Genomic DNA, 20,831 nt, shown 5'->3' with positions numbered 1-20,831 from the left:
GTTGGGGTTACGGTGCTTAGGTGGGTTAATTGGGTATCTCAATTGAGATGCGACCAAAGTGACAATAGACATTGTTGGGAATTGTAGTATTTCTTATTAGCTTATTAGCGAAATGCCTAATTAAAAAGGTGAGTTATGTGCAGTCGTCAGTGCCATTACCGAACAATAATAGAGAATTACTTTAAGCTGCACCATGAACTGGCAATGAATTCTAGATTTAATAGCGCATATCAGGCTGCGTGACCGAACAGATAATCCCACTAAACGACCGATGTTAATGCTTTTTTTTTCCTGTAGCAAAGTTCACCAAAGTTCAGTAACAATATCTCATGCCACATTCATCATCATCTTTCATGCCATAAATTACACAGATACTTACCTCTTATCCAAGAGGTTCTTATGTGTGTATGTGTGTGTGTGCCACTTTTAGTGGCAGTTTGCAGTTTGCTTATGCAAACACTCTTCCATTTGATTACTCACATGTTCTTATGCTTTATTTCTTTATTTCTTCTTCTTTTCGTTTGTGGGCACCACACAGATGTTGATGGCGCCAACGCTCAGGGCTACGATACGGGTATCGGTGGCTCCACATCCACCATCGTCAGTCCGCTGGGATCACCGCAGCCGCAGCTGAGATCGCATGCGCAGAGGAACGCGGCCCTGGCCCGCTATATGCAGGTGAGTGCGTACTTAAAGATACTCTCTCTCTCTCCCTCTCTGAGAGGTAACGTTTCTAACGTATGTATGCTTTAATGGCCACTTGATTATGCCTTATGCCACTCCACTGCAGTGGATAGAAAGAAGACTCCATGCAAAAGAAATCTAAAGAGAAAAAAGAAAATGAAAGAAAACTCTGTTATTTTTTTTGTCGTAACTGTCTGAAACGACTTTACCCATTTCCGTTCATCTTTTCATTGCTTAGCGCCTCTTTTGTATCTCGTTTTGGGTTATCATAACAAAGAAGTTCCCGGTTCCCATTACCATTCAACCCATTTTCTCCACCCAATGAAGAGCACGGGGGAACGTAGGCGATCATAAAACGCTTTGATTTGCTCTTAATCAGAGCCACAAAAGAGAGTGTGAAACAATTTGTTTTATGCCTAAAAGACGCTGAGTGGCAATAAAAGTAAAGTTCTGTCTGGGTTCTGGGTGGTATAGAAAAGCAATAACCAAACTTCGGGATAGAAATATCACATAGAAAACCAAAAGGTTGCCTTGGGTAACTCACCAAGTAACCCTCGTTATTTTGTTGTGTTTTTTTGTAGATCTACAAAACAATTACCGTCTCCACTCCGTCTATACTCTTAATTAATTTAATTTGATTGAAACTCAGCAACAAACCTTCCTGCACGGACCCATCCGACGTGCAACGAGTCTAGTCATGGGCTGTATCAGAGATCAGAGATGGATCCGAGATGCCTCCTCCTCCTCTGCGGATCATCGCCGTCAGACTGTCAGCAAATGTCACTTTAAATACGCCAAAACGGCGCAAAAGTTTCAATTGTCGGGCGCCGCTGGGAGCCCCACAAAGGAGTAGGAAAAGATCGAAGATGGCGGAGGAGGAGGAGGAGGAGGAGCCAGAGTCGGAGGAGATCTGCTAGAGCAGATCGCCAGTGCCAGATATGTATCTTGTCTGGCAGGATGCAGCAGCAGCAGCTTCAGCATCAGCTTCAGCATCAGCTTCAGCATCAGCGGCAGCAGTAAGTAGCTGGGAGATACTCGAGAGCCCCGTACTCGTATCTCATATCTTGGCTTGTGTATCTCCAAGCGACTGTCAAATGGTTAAACTGACAGTTTGTTTTCCACCAGAAGATGAAGTTGGGCAGGCAGAAGGTGCTGCAAGATGGAGGGAATCTGGGTCAGTCAGGCGGCGGCTGCCTGTCGCCTGGGGGCTAGGGGCTGGCTTGGGTCTTCTGCTTTCTAACCAATTGAAATCCTTACTTGACTTTACTTCTACTCGCGGCATACGAATGTACGAGTATTTATGAGGCAGTCATAGCGATTCTCAATTGATTTCAGTTTTCAGTTTCAGTTTTATTTCGGGGCTGTACTGCGGTCCGTCGTCGTCCCGCTCTCTGACACGTGACATGGGATTTCACTTAAGAGTTTAATACTCGCGCATAAGCAAACATAAACGTGCCACAAGTCTCTCGGACACATGACATGGACATGAATGTAAATTTTGCTGTTGCTTTTACCCATTTTGGTGGCCCCGCGGACTCGACTCCACTCTGACTCTGTCTCGGACTCGGACTTTGATCTGACAGTCAAAAAGGAGCCTTAGACAAACAATGGAGCTCTCTCAGAGCCAGAGAGATGTAGATCTCCTTTCCAAATCCCAAATCCGACGTGTAAATTGATTTCTAATTATTGTCAAAAAGATTTTGATTTGAATTTGATGCGAAAGTTGCAGTTGAGGCGCTTTCTTCTGGGTGGCTGAATAAATATTCGTGGAAAGTTTAGCCACAAAAAACAGGCTGAGAAACGGAGAATAAACCGGAGAAGGCTTACCAGTAGTTGAGGTTCTACTTATTCCTTCATTTCTTTCTATAACTTAAGCGTGCATATTTTCTCTCCTGAAGATTCCCCCACAGTTCAAAGAAGTTGAAAACAATGGCAGCATTTGTTTCTTTTGCCCACAATTTGTCGAGAGTCTCTGATTTAATCAACAGCAGACCACAGAGCAGATCCACAGAGCCAGACACCATATAAATATCTGTGATCATAAAATGCGAGACCGACACCTAAGTGCCATTAAGTCAAATACAAACAAGTCGACGTTTGCCCATGCCTTTGAAAATTCCACCAAACTGCCAAAGAAAGAAAGTTTCCTTTTACAATCAGCGGAGAGCTCTCTGATTAATATGATTCGAAACGTTTTGATTTGCTCCCGAGATGAGTTCGGTTTGCGTTGATGATGCGCCCCGGAAAAAGCTGTTCAATTGAAACGAATTGAGTTTATGGTCTGTCTCTGGACTGGCCAGCATTCAATGAGCTGTCTCTGTCTCCGCGTCTCTTGACCAAGAAGCGACAATTGGGGCAGCATCAGCGGCAGCAACAACCTCAAGTGGCAGGCTTTTCCATTTCTCTGCCTAGATATACGAGTATATGCGAGTATATTGATATGGTTATGGCCTGGCTGTGTGTCGGAAGTGTGTCAGCAATGGAACCGATCGAACTGCCTCGTGGATAGAGGTATCTGTATACAGATACTTAGATAGTTGGTGGCTGGTGGCTGCTTTGGCTGGTAGCACTTTACATAACGTATCTCCATCGAGGACTAAGACAAACCAGAAGTCGTTTAGGCAATTGCTGACTGAAGTTGTGAGCAAGTGGTGCGGGGAGAGCTGTGCCTCTGAGAACTGTCATTAGATCAACTGGCAGCTGGGGTCTCTGTCTAATTATCGTTTGGAAATCGTGTTATGAGCTGCACAAGAAATACACTCAATCAATGCCGGTGATTGACATGCACAGGCGACAAATCAAGTCGGAAAATGTCTGTGATTCAAATTTGAAATAGTTTGCATTAGAAAAAAACGCCATATACAGGCGAGCGACTTGCGATCGACTTGCGCGCGACTCCAGCGCGTTTTACAGCCATTAGGAAAAACGCGAATGCGATTTTTATCGCGCATGCAATTTATTTTATTTTTTTTTGGCTTTTTTCTTGAGTTTTGGCATGTTTTGGTCTGTGCCACGTCTAATTGTCCATTGCTGGCAACAAATATGGCGTTAATTATCCACAATTTCGATAGCATCACGTATTAATGATTAGTAAAAGACTTACAAAAAAAATACAAGCAACTAAATCGAAAATAGTGCGAGTACAACAACCAACAGAGGCAATCAATCAAATGGAGCAGCGCGCACCTTTGTGGAATATATCTTTGACTCTGCGGAATGTCAAACATTGTAATTGGTATTCGATTGAATGTGTGGCAGTTGCCGTGTATCATTAGCTCTGCTTGTTGCCTCTGCCCCTACCTCCGTGCCCCTCTCTGCCACTCGTCTGATTTCGCAAGAGATTTATGTGTGACACCTGTCTCTGGGCTCTCGATCTGCCATCTCGTACCGATTCCGATTGTGAGACGGCAGCGAGCTCTCTGCTATCTGCTCGCTGCTCTCTGCTCGCTGCTCAGTGTGTGTTTTCAGCTGCCCGCTGTGCAATTATTCATTGGACGTTCGATTGGCCGTGATTTAGCAAGGTGTTTGTCGGCATATTCATGGGCTCCCACAAGGCGAAGCGAAGGTGTGGCCATGCAGGAAGTGGAATGCACTGTAATCCCTCAGCTAAAGCGACACTCCTTAGCCAGAAATGATCTTAACTTGGTAGTTAGTATATTAGAGAGGCCATACCGCACCGCCAAACCACATTGACTTTCGCTCACTTAACAATCATTTGCTTAATTGGCCAGGCCATAACAATAACTGCAATCAGGCTTAAATGCACACGGCCAACATATCATTTACTATCACAATTCGCTGTCCAACTAGCCACAGACTCTCTGTGTTCGTTGCAACATTTGAGCGCAACGACACCTCAGGCCATCAGGTGGCGCCTTACAAAAGGCCCTCTAATTAACACGGCAACTGGCAATCTATCAATATTCTCTATGGCTTTATAGCCGAGAATCAGAAGAGAACAGAACTCTAATTAAAGCTGAAAGCGTAGAATTCTCTTTCCATTTGGAATATTGTGCCCCGTGGGGCACTGCAAAGGCCACCACAAACTGTCGCTAATTGCCTTCAAGTTGAGCCACTGCAAGATATATATACATATATACATACTCACCTGTACACATATATCTTTCGGATATATGATTTTTTTTAGACGTTTTGACTACCTGAGAATGCAAAATGCAAATGAGCCAACGAGCCTGACGTTTTTCGAGTTAGTTGTGGGTCGCTAATAAACTTAAATTGCTGGAAAATTGTTTATTAAATGCCGCAAATTATGTTTAGGTGCCACGCCCCTTTGACATTTATGTGCTGTGCACCAGACAGAGGGGAGGGAGGTGTGTGTGTGTGGCAAATAGATGCGCCACTTTGATGAGGCCACAGGGGTCAAGTGCAACGATCTATCTACAGCATCGGACTCGATCATTCCCTTTGGCACATTTCGCTTGTGGACGTGCCCGCCGCTGATACAACAGCAATCCACATCCAAATCTATGGATATTTATCTACAAACTGCATCAAATATAAGCCAGTCTGCAGTCCACACTCTGTGGCATATTCAATTAATGGCAAATAATAAATTTATGAACCAATTTTGATAAAAATCCAATCCATATTCGTATCATAAACACACCCCCCCCCACCCATCAAATTAACTTCAGCTTTGGCCTCAGCTTACTCGCAATTAAACTCAAAATATACGTAACATAACATAAGCGCACCACTGCCCACATCCAAGCCGCAAAAAAATATTGCACACGGCTTATCTTTATTGGCCCAGATTTCAATTTGGCAACAAGTAAATTAAGGCCTGCCAAGAAATGCAATTAAAGATTAAAACAAAAGGTAAATCGCGTGGCTCCCCAATGATAAATGGAAAGAAAGAAAGTTGCTTTCTGAGAGGGCCTGCCTGGACATGGGTTCGCTTGTCAGCAGAAATATGAGATACATTGTTGAATGGATGCAAAAAAAATAAAAGATACATCCGAGCATACATATGTATTTTGTGTGTATAAAATTAATCATTAAGCTGGGCGAAGAAAGAGCGAGGAAAGCAGATAAAACACACCTCTTCCCAAGGCAGGGCAGCGTCAGCGCCAGCGTTTTGACTGAAATTAATTTGACTTCTGGCATCTGGCATCTGCCATCTGGTTGAATGACCAGGCCATGGTCTGGCTGGCAAGATGCGAAAAGAGGTGCAGAAAAAGATATAAGCCATGCAGACACTTTTGGGAGTAAACAAGCAAAAAGATCATTGTAATACAATATGCAAATTATAATACCTATTGTATAGATCAGTGACTCGATTCAGAGCTAGAATATCTCTTGAAAATTCATGTAGAACAGAACCCTGACGAAGCATTTCATCCTCGATTGATATCCATCATTCCCATTTCTAACATGAAATTAAATCTGTAAACTCTGCTTTGATTTCTGATATAATAGTCCACTTTTTGCCACATTAGCAACACCAACAAAATGTGGAACGGGACGGGGGGCGGCATAAAAAAAGTAAAAATAATTTGTAATTGTTTACAGAAGCCCAAAAGCCACGAACTGCAATTAACGTTCCAGCTTTGGCTTTGGCTTTGGCCTCAGCCAGGCGTTGGCTTTTGGGCCTATTATAATTTGGATTGATCGTCGACATTTTCACTTTCTAAGCGTCGCGGCCAAAAGCAAACAAAGATTTGAAGAGCTGAGGTTGAGTTTCCGGCCCCGGAAAGGTGTCGAATCCGAATTGAAGTGGCTGACGGTGGTTTATTTATTTTAAATGGTGCTAATTAACCAACTTTTCGATTGCTACGAATTGGGTAAGGTGTTTTGGTTTGTTGCATAATTGCAGCTGGAGGAAAGCATCAATGGGTTGGAAAGTCGACGACTTAAACACTCAGCTGTACTACGATAAGACGTATCTCTAAGCTACATCTACCCAAAAAATAGAAACGCATTGCTCCAGGTCACGCAGAATCATATTCTTGAATAGTTATAATTATTATACGCGTATGGAGAGAATCGCTTTAATTTAATGATCCCATTGTACTCATTACCCTCCTCCATCACCTTGCCTTGTATCTTTAGGGTTACTCTCTTCCCCTCCTTTCCGATCGTAGTCTCCGTTTCTAATGCCAAATGCTCTGCTCCACATGACCCCCCATTCAGGGAGGGGAAGAAGAAGCCGCTCTGCCTCTCCCTTTCGAACATCTTGAGATTATTTACGCTCAACTAAGCCGTGCTCAAGTGAAGTACTTAAACGCCAGCCCGGCGCGGTCATGAGTGAATGGATGGGAGGTGGTTGGATGCATGGATAGATGGATGGATGCTCATGTTTACCGTAATGCTCAGTCCATTTCCATTTGCATGTGCATGGCCAGTACGATTACCATTACCATTTGGCATGCCGAGCACGTTTCACACACTTGAGAAAAGTCCAGAGAGGCCAGGTCATAAATGACTGCCCTGAGAGGGATCAGCCACGGCGCGGCGTTAGAAAGCTGCCACAGAGTGCGCATGGGGCATGGGGCAAGTGCAATGCAATGCAATGCATTTAATGCTCAACTTGTTCTCGTTACACCAGTACCGCGGCGGACTCCAAAAAATGCATTTCACTTTCTCAGAAATCAATAACTGACCGCGCTCAGAGACCGCCCCGCCTCCCATGGCATGTACTCGCACTCGTACCCATACCCGTACCCGTACGCTTCATAGGCACCTTTATGCCAGCTCCCAATCAATGCTCAGCCAAAGGCACCTCTAAAACTCCTAAACTGAACCTTAACTTAATTAAATAAATGCAGCTTTTCCTCCCTCTGCACTGACCAATCGACACAACGAGCCGGGTACAATTGTGGTATTACTCAACCAAAAAATGTTCGTTGATTAACGGAGCTGAGGCTCGCTCCCAGGCACGCACAAAATCGCTTTTATGTGATGTTTTTTTTTTTTTGGGTCTTTGGCTTATTTACTTTATGATTTCTGTGCTTTCTTTCACATAGTAGTTATATTTTTTATGGGCTCTCTTGTGGAAAGTCATGGAGTTGCTGCATGGCCCGTAATAATGAGTTTGGCACCTCCAGCAAACGGAGGGAATGCACTGTGGGAAGCTGAGATATTTGTAGAGAGTGCTCTGGCTGTAGAATGGTTCCCCCACTCAATCCATCAGTCCAGTAGCTTCTGCTTCTACACGTGAATTTTAATTTGCAACTGAAATTTCACTTGGACTGGGGTTCATTTAAAGACAGTACGAGTAAGTAGTAGCTGTCAGCCATGCAGCTGTGGCTGCTGATGAAGTTGTTGCTGCTGCTGCTGCGATAGGTCAGATGGCAGATAGCGAAAAGATTGTCAACTTTCCAAATGCCATAAATAAATGAGCCAGACCAAACAAATAACAACTTCATTTCGCATTTCGCATCGCAGCATATTTGTATATCTTTTCTCACCCATTTCACCCGATGCCACTCTCTAGCTATCTATCTATATCTCACACCACTCGTTGTAGTATCTCCCACTTACTCTGCTCATCTACGGAGTATCTCTGGGAGTTTTTGTTTTCTGTGTGTATTTTTTTTTGTGTTGGTTTGGCATGCGAGCCGCTTCCTCAAATAAATCGCACGGCATTTGCATGTTGAAAAACAATTTCTCAGGTCTTGTTCGGTTCGGCCTCTGCTGTTGATCTTGCTGTTGGATTAGTCGTACTCCCCCGTATCTTGGCCCAGTCAGTGTCCGAGGGGGCCGCCTTTGATGATATATGCCACATGGCGATGGTCATAATATTTTTGCGCAATTCGGTTGTCGTCGAACGGCTTTTTAACTCAATTTATCGATCGTTAAGTAAATGCATTAATTTTTCTCACCGCACTGCGCTCAGCCAGGCACTACTGCACACGGAATTTTCCCTGCCTGCCTGTCTGGCTGGCTGGCTTGCTGGCTGGTTGCTGTCCCCACTATTGATTTATATTTGAAAGCCAAATTCCCAGCTTGTCAATTAATTATGAGCATGTTGGAACCAAACCGAAGCCGAACTCCAGTCTGTGCAGTAATTTCTCACTCAATTCGGTTGCAATTGCCGGAATGTTTCCCCGACGACAGCTCTATCTTGCCTGCCTCTGATTTACTATATTTTCTTTTTTCATCATCGATTTGTTTATTCAACTGATTAGTTTTTGTGGGATGCGGTGAGAGAGAGTGAGAGAGAGATTTTGTTTATCGATCCACGCTACGCTACGCTCTGGCGCGAAAGTTTCCCTCTTGTGGGGCTTGTGTAATAATTATATATTTCAAAGATAAATTTGAAGAACTTCTCAAAAATAGTGCTGAAAAGTGCGCCGCACTCCACTCTCAAGTCCCAGCCTAAACCCTAGCCAATTGGACAAGCAAAACCAATTTGAGCAAAACACCTCATACCCAGTCCTGGGACTAGGCACTTGGCCAACATTCTGCCATGATTACAATACAAGAAATATGTTTTAATAATGCCAGCCACAGAAATTTGGCAATCGTTAACAGATACTCGAGCTAAACCGAGCTGAGCTGAGTGCGCATACATTAACCGGAGATACTTTTACAACACCAACAGTGCTGGGGGCTGGATGCTGGGTGCTGTGTGCTGGAGGCCCCAACTTTATAGCCACTTTTGGGCCCAACGCCAACAAGAGCGACGATTTTGCATTGGATGCAAAGTGGGCGATTTGCAGGCGATTTTCAAATGCCAGTGTGGCTAAAATTCGCACAAAAACATATTTTTTGCATGCAATTTGCTAATGATTTTGCCACTAAATGATACTCGAACAGAGTTTCATTCATTCTTGAGCGGTTCGTGATCACTGACATTTGTCTTGTCTTCCATTTGGATGGATTAGGACTCGTACTCAAGGTTTATTATGGGTTGAATAGAGTGGAGGGGAGGGATTGGCTAGCAATGAGAAATATGCCATAATAATTGCATATGTATGTATGTGTTTCAAATATCAATTAAGTATAGAGTGGATAAATCATAATTATCAGTCAACATTTAATCTGTGTATCTAAGAGTCTATTCCAAAAGTTAATCTCAGCCAAAATCAAATTCAATTTTCTATCGCTTTTTGGTAAATGATTCCCCCCACAACACCACCCACCCCCTCTGCTCATTGACCTGACCCTCCGCTGAGATTGTGTGGTTTATTTTATGACATTTATACAATTATTTTTCAACACAAGCAACGCTTGTTGAAATATCATTTTATTTTTGCCAGTATGCCAGTCTGCCAGTCGGCTGCAGTCGGCTGGGCCCACACCCTAATGAAAATAATGGCCAAAACAAGTTGCCTACCAGCTTGGGATCGGAACGGATCGGAGCTGCTGCTGCTGCTGCTGTTGGTGTCACAATGTCTGGGACCGTCGAGAGATCTGTGACGCGGTTGTACGTGTAGTACTCGTAGTTGTTCTTGCAACGCCCCGCAGCTAAACATGAGATGCATTTTTTTTTCTTGTTTTAAAACAGAGAAAAACCCGCCAAAAAAAAAAGGGGAAAAAAAATACTTTTGATACGAGGTAGTCTGGTTGTGGTCGAAAATCGAATTCTTGAATGAACCATTAATCTTGTTGGCAGCTTGCCCGGACTCGGTCATTAAATGCCGCTGCTGCCGCTGCTGTAATTGCATTGCCCGAGACTCCTGCCTCTGCCGGAGTCTGCCTCTTGGACCAAAGCCTGACTTTGGTTTTGGTTTCGGTTTTTGAAGTACAATATCTGTACAATTTCTGCCGTTTTTTTTTGTTGTTTCTTGTGAGCAAATTAATGCGGGTTTGTCATATTACAATTACGATGCTTGGCCCGTTTGGGCTCCGTCTGTGGCAGCTGGCTTTATTACACCTGCGCCTCAATGAGCCTGCCACAACCACAACGACGACGGCGACGACTCCCCTTGGGGTCCAAAGCCAATCCAATCCGATCCGGTTCTCAATGCAGATACTTTTTTCATGGAGCCTAGAGTTTGGAGAGTCGGTCAATTGGTTCTCTGCTCATTTGCTTGCCGGGGGTGCGGTTAAAGTTCAGCTAAACATTTGACAATTTATAACGATTGTTGGTGTGTTCTCACGATTTTAATTTGCTATAAATTAAGATAAAAAATTCAGCCAAATTAGGTTGATTTTTTTGCATGTAGAATTTATCGAATTCGGAATGTGGGAGACTCTCGAATGAAAATGTAGTGAAGCAGTGAAACTGTTCCTTCTGCCATGATCTATCCGATATAAGATGCACGCATCATCTTCACTTTTGTGGCTTTGCGCTGACAGGGGAGAGATCAATGTCTCCTCCAATCACCTTCATCTTCAGCCTTCATCCAGCAGTGCAAATTTTATTGAATTGCCTTCCGAATGGGAAAAGTGAAAATCACCTTTCGAGATGTTGTTGTTTTTCAATTTGAAAATTTTCCATGCCCGTCTATGGCCAGGCATAATTTGTTAATTATTTTCCAAAGCGTAGCGTGGCGTAGCTCGTGTGGCCGGGCTACAACTTAATCAAAGAGATGGGGCCAATTAAAACGCCACCGCGGGATGCCTGCCGCAGTGGACGGAGCGATAAGAGAGCCACAGTCAGAGCCACAGCCAGACCCAGAGACACCCCAGGCGCCGCCGCCCCAGACTCCGAACTAGTTTAAAGAAAGCCTTTCTATCTCCCATGAGTGTATGGTATGTGTGTGAGTGTGTGTGTGGATGGGCCAGGTGGGGGCCTGGGTGGGTTGGGTCTCTCAAGGTGAGGTGGCAAGGTGAAGCGCAACGAAATGGACCAAAGCGAACCGCTGCTTAATTACGACCAAGTACGAGAGGCGGAACTGCAGCGACAGATCTCCATTGATCCATTGACGGATAGAAAGGAGATTGACTCCACTGCATTCCCAAGCTGATCTCTGAGAGATTAAAGCCCCAGCGACAATGACTCCTCCAGGGAGTTCATCACGACTCAGACACCAGACATCAGACATCAGACTTGAGCAGGTCCAGATCCAGTGACTGAAGGCTGGAGGCTAGACTAGACTGGTGGCATGTGGGATGTCTGTGACAGCAGTCTGTGGGCAGATGCCCGACAGGCACATCCTCAGCGGAAGTGGGCGAAGTGTGGAGACATCCGTGGGGCTCTTCTGAGACGGCAGACATGCCTCTCCTGACAATCTGCCATAATTTCAGCAGCGCTTGCAGACATCTAATCGAAAATCAAAGCCTTCGAAACTGTTTATTTCGCTGTGTATCCTTTACCATTCAATTTATTTAAAAACAGTCCCTCCATAATTTGGCTCCAAAGTCCAGTCTCCAAAGAGGGGAGAGGACTTTTGGGTCCCACCACCTGACATCTTCCTCCACACACCACACAGGCGTGCTGCCTCCTGCCTGCTGCCGCCTGCCTGTTGCCTGTCAATTAATGGACTCTGTCTGGCGAAGCAAACCAATTTCATCTTATTATCCCACACAGAACCCAGCAAGAGCAGCTTGGAACGAGTTTGTGACTTGGGTTCTGGGTTCTAGCACTCACGTTTTGTGTCCAGTCCCAGTCTCAGTCTTGGTCTCGGCCTACCTAAAAAATTATGAAAAATAAAGTAAAGAGAAACAGAAACAGGAAAACCAACGCAGACACAGCCGCAAAATGATTTGCAGTTCATTAAGACGAAACCCCCCACCGAAATTCTAAGGAGGCAGACAGTGAGGGGGACTAGACGATGACTAAGACCCCGCCCTGGCTGCTCTGCCCTGGCTGCTCGTAAGGCGATTTGTGGTACGCATGTGAATGAAATTGGTTTCAGTTTTAGTTTGGGTCCAGTCCAGAGGACTCTACAGCCAACGCAGAGTCGGCAGGCATGTGTCTGATAAGGTGCCGCCCGATTGTTTGACTGATGATTATGTCTGGTCCGAGGACAAGGTGTGGACGTGGACTTTAGATAGGTTAGGACTGTGGCTGAGGCTGAAGGGTGGGCTTGGCTGATTAGCAGCTAGAAAGAGTCGAGATCTGTGATCTGTGGGCCATTCGAACGAACGCTTTCTACGTGGCTCCGCTCCCTGTGGCGCACTCTCTCATATGGCACCAATCGATGTGCAACGCCTTGCCTTTCCCCACTGACGAAGCATGTCGAATCCCCGAAACAGACTTTCATCATTGATAATGCTCTAATGCTCCACTCTATTCTCACTTGCAGCAGCATCGCCAGGAGTCGCAGTCGCCGGACTTCCACCGCTATGCGAGCAATGGCAAACTGCCGCGGGCCTCCCCGGCTGCAGCATCGATAAATGGCAATGGATTCGTGGCTGGCACCACACAAACCGTCACCGTGGATGTGCACAACCACAATGGGCCGGCTGGATCTGCGGCAGCGGCTGGGGCTGGGACTGGGACAGGCGGCAAGCAAAGCAACGTCATCCACAGCCACAATCTCAACCTCAACCACAACCACAGCCACAGCCGCAGCAGCAGCCTGAGCCACAACATCCATGCGGCGGCGTACAGCGAACTGAGTGCGGCACCACCGGCTTTTGCCACACCGCCGACGCGTAGGCGGTTCTTCAACCACAAGAATCTGCGGAGCGCCCTCACCGGAGGAGGTATTGGTAGCGGTGGCGCAGGCGGAGGCGGGGGCCACCGACGCACAGCCTCCAACGGAGGCTGTCCCATTGACACGGCCTCGATCCTAACCGGCGGTAAGTTTAGACTGGGTTCAGCTTGGGTTAGGTTACCATCAAAATCCCCCCACAAAAACCAAATGAAAGCCAAACATTCACCCAGCACCTTCAACCCAACCATCATCGTTGTCCAGATCATCATCATCATCATCATCATGAGCAGACCACGGGCAAGGAATCGAACGCCCTGAACACCTCCACCTGCTCGGACTCGGCGGTGACCCGAAGACGCCGCAAGAGCGTCAGCAGCAACAACCTGAAGACCTCGACCTCGGCCAACAGTGAGAACCGGCTGAATCGACTCAGTCTGGCTGGCACCTCCGTCTACGCGGGGCACCTGTCCTCGCTGGTCTTTGGCAAGATCAAGTCCCTGTGGAGCGTCAATTCGTCAAACTCGAGCGAGGCGGGACTCAATCAACTAGCAGGCAATACAACCAGCCCATAAATTTCAGTTCTTTCAGATGTTTTGCATGTGTTTTTGCACCAGCCATTTATTGATCTTCGTATACTGTAACCCCACAACCCATAACCCTTTCGATTTGCATCATTTGAACCCCTTAAACATTCAGACATCAGCATTCTGATATCGAACGATATTGGATGCATGTCCCGCCCTCTTTGTTTTGCATGTTATTCAACCTAAATACGAGTACATATAAATGAAACCTGCCTTAATGCTGACTTTTTGCTTGGTTCCACAGGTGGCGGCGATGGCTTGGACCATCACTCCTCGTTTTTAAACGAGAAGCTGCAGAAGGATCAGCTGCATGCGCGCCTGGGCCTGCTGCTGAACGACAACTGCAATGGAAACTCCAGCAGCAGCGATCCCTCGCCCCACTCGACGAGCACCACAAGCAGCAGCGGAGTGGGTGCCGCCAGCAGCACCACCACCAGCAGCTCCTCCCAAAACATCAGCCCCGAACAGACGCTGGCCAGTGGCGGCTGCTCGGGCCTGCTCAGCGGCAGTCAGCTGTCGGTGGCCACCAGCCACCTGGCCAAGGACGACACTCTGAGTCTGTCCAGCAAGTTCAAGGTCGGCTGCTCCATGCTGCATGTATACGAGGCGCTGCCGCTGCCGGGCAAGAGCCGCAAGGGAGCCACCCGACGCTCGACGCGATCGAGTCAGCAGGCATCCTCTGCGGCAAGCAATCGAGTGGCGGGCTCCACGCTGGCGGCTGTGAAGCTGGCCCTGAAGCCGCTATTCTTTGAGGTGCCGCTGCAGGAGCCAGATCCGCCGTACGTGGGCCGCCAGTGGCTGGTGCAGCAGCTCTCGAACATACTCCTCGGCACCGAGACCCGTGTGGTGCTCATCAACGGACAGCCGGGCACGGGCAAGACCGCCTTTTGCCTGCAGCTGGTGGAGTACTCGTGCTTTGGCCGCCGCCAGATGCAGGAGGACCCGGACGGCATCTACAGCCAGCTCCAGCTGGGCGCTCACAACGAGCGCATGCGCGGCCTGGCCTCGCACATGGTCGGCTACCACTTCTGCCAGGCGGACGCGAATCTCACGTGCCAGGTGCCGGACTTTGTGCACTCCCTGGCGGCCCAGCTCTGTCAGGCGCCACAACTGACAGCGTACCGGGACTACCTGCTCTCGGAGGCCCATCTGCAGGAGATCCTGAGTGTGCGCGAGTGCATCGCCGATGCGGAGCGGGTGATGAAGCTGGCCATCCTGGAACCCCTTGCGCAGCTGCATCGGGCGGGAAAGATCCCCGCCAAGGTGGCCGTCATCCTGGTGGACGCCCTCTGCGAGGCGGAATACCATCGACCCGACCATGGCCACACCATTGCCAGCTTCCTGGCCAAGCTCACGCCCCACTTCCCGGCCTGGCTGAAGCTGGTGGCCACCGTGCGCACCCAGATGCTGGAGCTGGTGAAGGCCCCCAGCTACACGCAGCTCACGCTCGACAGTTGGGCGAGCAGCCAGTCGCTGCAGCAGGACATGCTGGACTACATCGGCGCCAGGCTGTCGCACAGCACGGAGATCCAGCACAACATCGGAGGAGCGAGTGGCGGACAGGGACAGCCGGCGCAGGCACAGACCAAGTTCGTGTCCCATCTGCAGTCGCTGAGTCGCGGCTCGATGCTGTACGCGAAGCTCATCCTGGATCTCATTGCGCGTGGCCAGCTGGTGATCAAGTCCTCCAGCTACAAGGTGCTGCCCGTCTCGCTGGCCCAGATCTTCCTGCTGCACTTCAACCTGCGCTTTCCCACCGCGCGCAGCTTCGACCAGGCGGCGCCCATACTGAACGTCTGCCTGGCTGCGCTCTACCCGCTGACGCTGGACGAGATCTACTACAGCATTGAGGCGCTGAGTCACGGCCAGGAGCCACTAAGCTGGCCGGACTTTATGCAGCGCTTCAAGCTGCTCGATGGCTTCCTGATCAAGCGCCTGGACAACACCTACATGTTCTTCCACAGCTCGCTGCGGGAGTGGCTGATGCGGCGGGACGAGGGCGAGTCCAGCAAGTTCCTCTGCGATGCCCGGCTGGGCCATGCCGCCATTGGCTTCCGTCTGTCGCGACTCCAGGCCCCGCTGTCGCCGCAGCTCACTCTGGAACTGGGCCACCACATGCTCAAGGCGCATCTGTACGGCGGCAGCAGCCAGACCATTCTCTCGCCGCGGGATCTGCAATCGTACTGGCTGGCCGGATCGGCGGACAACATATCCGCAGCGCTCGGGGCGCTGCGCAATGTTTACAGTCCCAACCTGAAGGTGTCCCGTCTGGTCCTGCTGGCGGGCGCCTCGCCCAACCATCGCACGGACTACATGGGCGGTGCTCCCATTCTGTGCATTGCAGCCCACGAAGGCATCCTGCCCATGGTGAGTCTGCTGCTGGAGTTTTGCGCCGATGTGGGCCTGACCAATAGCCAGGGATGCACACCACTCATCCTGGCCGCCATGCGCGGCCACTGCGATGTGGTGCGTCCGCTGGTGGCCGCTGGCAGCAGTCTCGGCCAGCTGGACATCACCCAGAGGTGCGCCCTGGTGCATGCCGCTCGCATGGGCCATCTGAGTGTGGTCAAGTATCTGCTGGCCTGCGAGTGGACGCCGCGTCCCAATAGCCAGGATGTGAGCCGGTCTGTGGCTCTGCAGCAGGCTCTGATCGGAGCCGCCGCCCAATCGCACTGCAAGATCCTCGAGGACCTGCTGGACCTCAACGAGAATGAGTTCGATCTGGATGTCAATGGCCTGGAGCCGAGCAGTGGCGAATTGGCCCTCACGGCTGCCGCGCGTCACGGATGCGTGGACGTTGTATGCATTCTGCTGTCCCGTGGCGCTCAGATCGATGCCCGCAACCGACAGGGCTACTCGGCCCTGTGGCTGGCCGTAAAGGAGGGACACTGGAGCGTGGTGGAGCAGCTGCTGCAGAGGGGAGCTCTGCTGGACGAGCCGTTGGGCCAGACCCGTAAGACGCCGCTGATGATTGCGGCAGAAGAGGGCCACCTAGAGCTAGTGGAACTGCTGTTGGCGCGCGGAGCCGCACTGGAAGCGCAGGATCACGAGGGATTCACTGCCCTGAGTTGGGCCTGTCTGCGGGGACACTTGGCGGCGACCAAGTGCCTGCTCGAGCATGGTTGCAACCGCCACCACGAGGACCACAACGGACGCACGTCGCTGGATCTGGCTGCCTACCAGGGAGCAGCCGGTCTTGTGTTGTATCTGCTGGACCAGGGCGGCAATCTGGAGCACATAGATGTGCACGGAATGCGACCATTGGACCGCGCCATCGCCTGCCGCAACATCCAGGCTGTGCAGGTGTTTCTGCGCAAGGGCGCCAAGCTGGGGCCCACGACCTGGAGCATGGCCATGGGCAAGCCGGAGATCCTGGTGGTGCTGCTGAACAAGCTGCTCGAGGACGGCAATGTGCTGTACCGCAAGAATCGCTTCCAGGAGGCTGCCCATCGCTATCAGTATGCGCTGCGCAAGATCTCCGGGCTGGAGCAGCTGCTGGAGCGGAATGCGGTCTTTGCCCAGCTGCGCACCAATCTGCTGCTGAATCTGTCGCGCTGTAAGCGCAAATTGAATGTAAGTCGATCCCCTATTCACAGCTAGATATATAGATAACCCTTTTGTGTCGTTGCAGGAACTTGACGATTCCATAGATTTGGCAACGCAGGCGATTGCCCAGAAGCCGCACAGCTACGAGGGCTACTACGCACGGGCCAAGGCGCGAATGGAACAGGGTGCCTTGAACGAGGCTCTGGTAGACGCAAATGAAGCCATGCAGCAGGCCGCCCAGAGCGGCGTACTCTGTGAGGTTGTCGAGGTGCTGAAGCGCATTCAGACCGAGCTGCTTACCCGCATCTCCATCAGCAGCGAGGATCACTTTTCCTCCGGCAAGTTGCCACACATTGGCAGCGGTAGCGGCGGTGCCTGCGCCATCTACGAATCTCATCATGAGATCACCGATTTGTAAATTTCGATTGTTGTGTATTGTTTTACTCCTGGTACTCGTATCGTATCCCATTCGAATTAATCACAATTCTAAATTTAAAACTACCTTTAGGTCTAACTCTAACTGTTTGCTATTTATTGCCTTTGAAAGTTGTAATTTAAAATTATTATGCCTTTTAAATTCTTTTTAATGTGTAATTAAAAATAAATTCGAATTTTGTTTATCAATAAAAACAATTCAAATAAAACATGTAATACATCTAATAGCATTACATTGTACAAAAATGAATCAAATATGTAGCACCTTTTGAGGTCTAAGGACCATCAAGGACCGAGAAGGTGTAGCACGCTCAGATAGGATGAGAATTGACGGAGCTAAAGCATGAAAACTTACCTGATCGTTGTCCGAGTGAACGGAAGGGTCTACTGTATCCTTTGAGTTCATCAAGGACCTCCAGGGCAGCAAGGAAATGCCCTTTTACGCAAATTGGTATTATAGGCCTGAATATGCCATCCTGAAAGTATGCCATACTTTTTTAATAACGCAACCAAAACTTGCTTGACTTATAAGTATGCTTGAAAGTATGCTATATTTCGCAAGTAGAAAACGAGGTAGAAAACGTGAATTTAGGAAATATGTAAAAACTTAGGAAAACTTAAAAAAAAATGTAAAAATTTTGGAAAAATGTAAATTTGTTCAAAAAATGTACAAATAAACATGAAAATGTAATAAAAAATAAAAAAAAAACAAAAAAATGTATTAATTGCTCAATGACAAAAGCTGACTGATATGAAACGAATAAAATTGGATTGCTCGCTGACAAAAGCTGACTGATATGAAACGAAAAATTCGAATTGCTCGCTGACAAAAGCTGACTGGTATGAAACGAAAATTTATTATTGCTCGCTGACAAAAGCTGACTGATATGAAACGAAAAATATATTTGCTCGCTGACAAAGCTGACTGATATGAAACAAAACAAATTGCTCGCTGACAAGCGACTGGTATGAAACGAAACGATGCCGCGACAAGCGACTGGTATGAAACGAAAATTGAAAAAGCCGCGACAAGCCGACTGTATGAACGACAAATGCCGCTGCAAGCGACTGGTATGAAACGAAAATCGAATTGCCGCTGACAAAGCGACGTATGAAACGAAAATATATTTGCCGCGACAAGACGAGACGAAAAATTACATTTGCCGCTGACAAGCGCGATGAACGAAATTACATTTACTCGCGCGCGCTGGTAGACAAAAATTGCTCGCTGACAAAAGTGACTGGATGAACGAAAATTTATATGCCGCTGACAAAGCGACTGATATGATTGAAAATTAATTGCTCGCTGACAAAGCGACGGAAACGAAAATAATTTGCCGCTGCAAAGCTGACTGATGAAACGAAAATTGAAAAGCCGCTGCAAGCGACGATGACGATTGCCGCTGACAGCGCGAGAACGAAAATTGCCGCTGACAAGCGCGAAGACGAAATACATTTGCCGCTGACAAGCGACGAAGACGAATACATACCGCTGACAAAGCGACGGAGAACATTGCCGCGACAAGCGACTGGTAGAACGAAATTAAGCCGCGCAAGCGCGATAGAATGAAAATTATATTGCCGCTGACAAAAGCTGACTGATATGAAACGAAAAATTATATTTGCTCGCTGACAAAAGCTGACTGATATGAAACGAAAAATTGAAAATGCTCGCTGACAAAAGCTGACTGATATGAAACGAAAAATTCAAATTGCTCGTTGACAAATGCTGACTGATATGTAACGAAAAATTATAATTAGTCGCTGAAAAATATGTAAAATAAAGGGAAAAATTTAAAGAATGCAATTAGCTAAAAGCAATGTGTAGCTTTATTATTGCTTACAAATTGAACAATTCAAACGAAAATTACGATTTTTAAAGAGTTTTTTCGCTTCCGTTTTTTCCTCCGTTATAGAGTAGAATGCCGGCTGCATCTGGCGCACCGAGAAGAGAATACTCTGAGAATACGCTCAAATTCAAAATCCAAGAGCACATAACCACAATACCCTGCCACTAAACTAAAAAGCGACAACTGGCCAGTTGATGCCGTACTATCAACTTTGTCAATAAACTTATGTTTTTCAGAACAAATAAAACAGGTGGTTTGAACTTAAATAATTTTATATATGTATGTATTTACAAATGTATATGTACATACATATATGCATATATGAATATGTATGATCTATGAATATATACCTAGAAACCTAGAATTCAATTCAATTCAATATTCAATTCTAGGTTTGTAATATTACAAGCTAGCTAGGACTCTCAGCACTGGACATATAATTTTATCAGATAGAAGAATCACTTATCGACAAGATTAGCAAGATCAAAATACTCCTTTTTATTTTATTTGATTGCTTTCCAATAGATTTGTAAAATTTGCAGCTGTTTTTATTTGGCTAACCAGTACTGCAAAACGAACAACGGAACTATCGATGGGAAACAAGACATATAGAGTTTATTATTGATGTCTGACAAAAGCTAGGCCCCATGACACGGTGAGAGAATTCAAACAAAAAGGCGCCAACTGGCTGCAGTGCAATGAAAAAGTTCCAAAGAAAAGTGTCATGGTGAGTAGGTGCAGAAAATTTAAATAATTAAACCATTTGATGTCCGATTGGAGATTTGTTATACTCATTGTTGAAGATTGTTTACCACCACACAAATTAAGGTATTTTTGAAGCTATTTTGAACATTTTTTTAACTAAACAGAAACGGGTAAGGAAAGGAACAAGTGCTTCCCCCAAACCAGAAAAATGATTAACTTAAGCAGCACCGAATTTCGCGGTTTTAAGCTTGAATTTCATTGAAGATTTTGCAAGAATTCGTCGGAACGAGATGATCACCACATTCACATTAAGATGATATGGGAGAAACTGGTTCCTCAATTGACGTACATTTCGTCAGGCAGATGTTGTACGAATGCGTTGAGGCGGAAACTGTTCAAAACTTATTTTACTTAATCTTAATTGGAAATTCAAGCCGAAATCTGCGACAAGAAGCAGCCACAGCCACACTCCTCTATGCAAATGTCAAGAGTGGCAAAAATAGACAATGACAATT

General features: G+C 47.3%; 1 protein-coding gene across 6 annotated transcripts in view; it reads left to right on the top strand.

The window, feature by feature from the left end:
- LOC111080492 (protein TANC2) overlaps positions 1-17,932 on the top strand; it is a 44,031-nt gene extending 26,099 nt beyond the window's left edge. For 4 of the 6 annotated variants that reach the window (XM_041594173.1, XM_041594174.1, XM_041594171.1 and 1 more), the window contains exons 4-7: positions 539-678; positions 12,843-13,341; positions 14,025-17,353; positions 17,412-17,931. In XM_041594173.1, the coding sequence (XP_041450107.1) occupies positions 539-678; positions 12,843-13,341; positions 14,025-17,353; positions 17,412-17,744 (4,301 nt within the window). In that variant the 3' untranslated portion in view covers positions 17,745-17,931. Of the gene's footprint in view, positions 1-538; positions 679-12,842; positions 13,342-13,457; positions 13,749-14,024; positions 17,354-17,411 lie in introns of all 6 variants that reach the window. The other 2 variants (XM_041594176.1, XM_041594175.1) reach the window with 2 other exon arrangements.
- The last annotated feature ends 2,899 nt before the right edge of the window (positions 17,933-20,831 follow it).

This window comes from Drosophila obscura, unplaced genomic scaffold (genome assembly GCF_018151105.1).
Source record: "Drosophila obscura isolate BZ-5 IFL unplaced genomic scaffold, ASM1815110v1 contig_208, whole genome shotgun sequence".
NCBI lineage: Eukaryota > Metazoa > Arthropoda > Insecta > Diptera > Drosophilidae > Drosophila > Drosophila obscura.
This window is presented reverse-complemented; position numbering and strand designations above follow the sequence as displayed.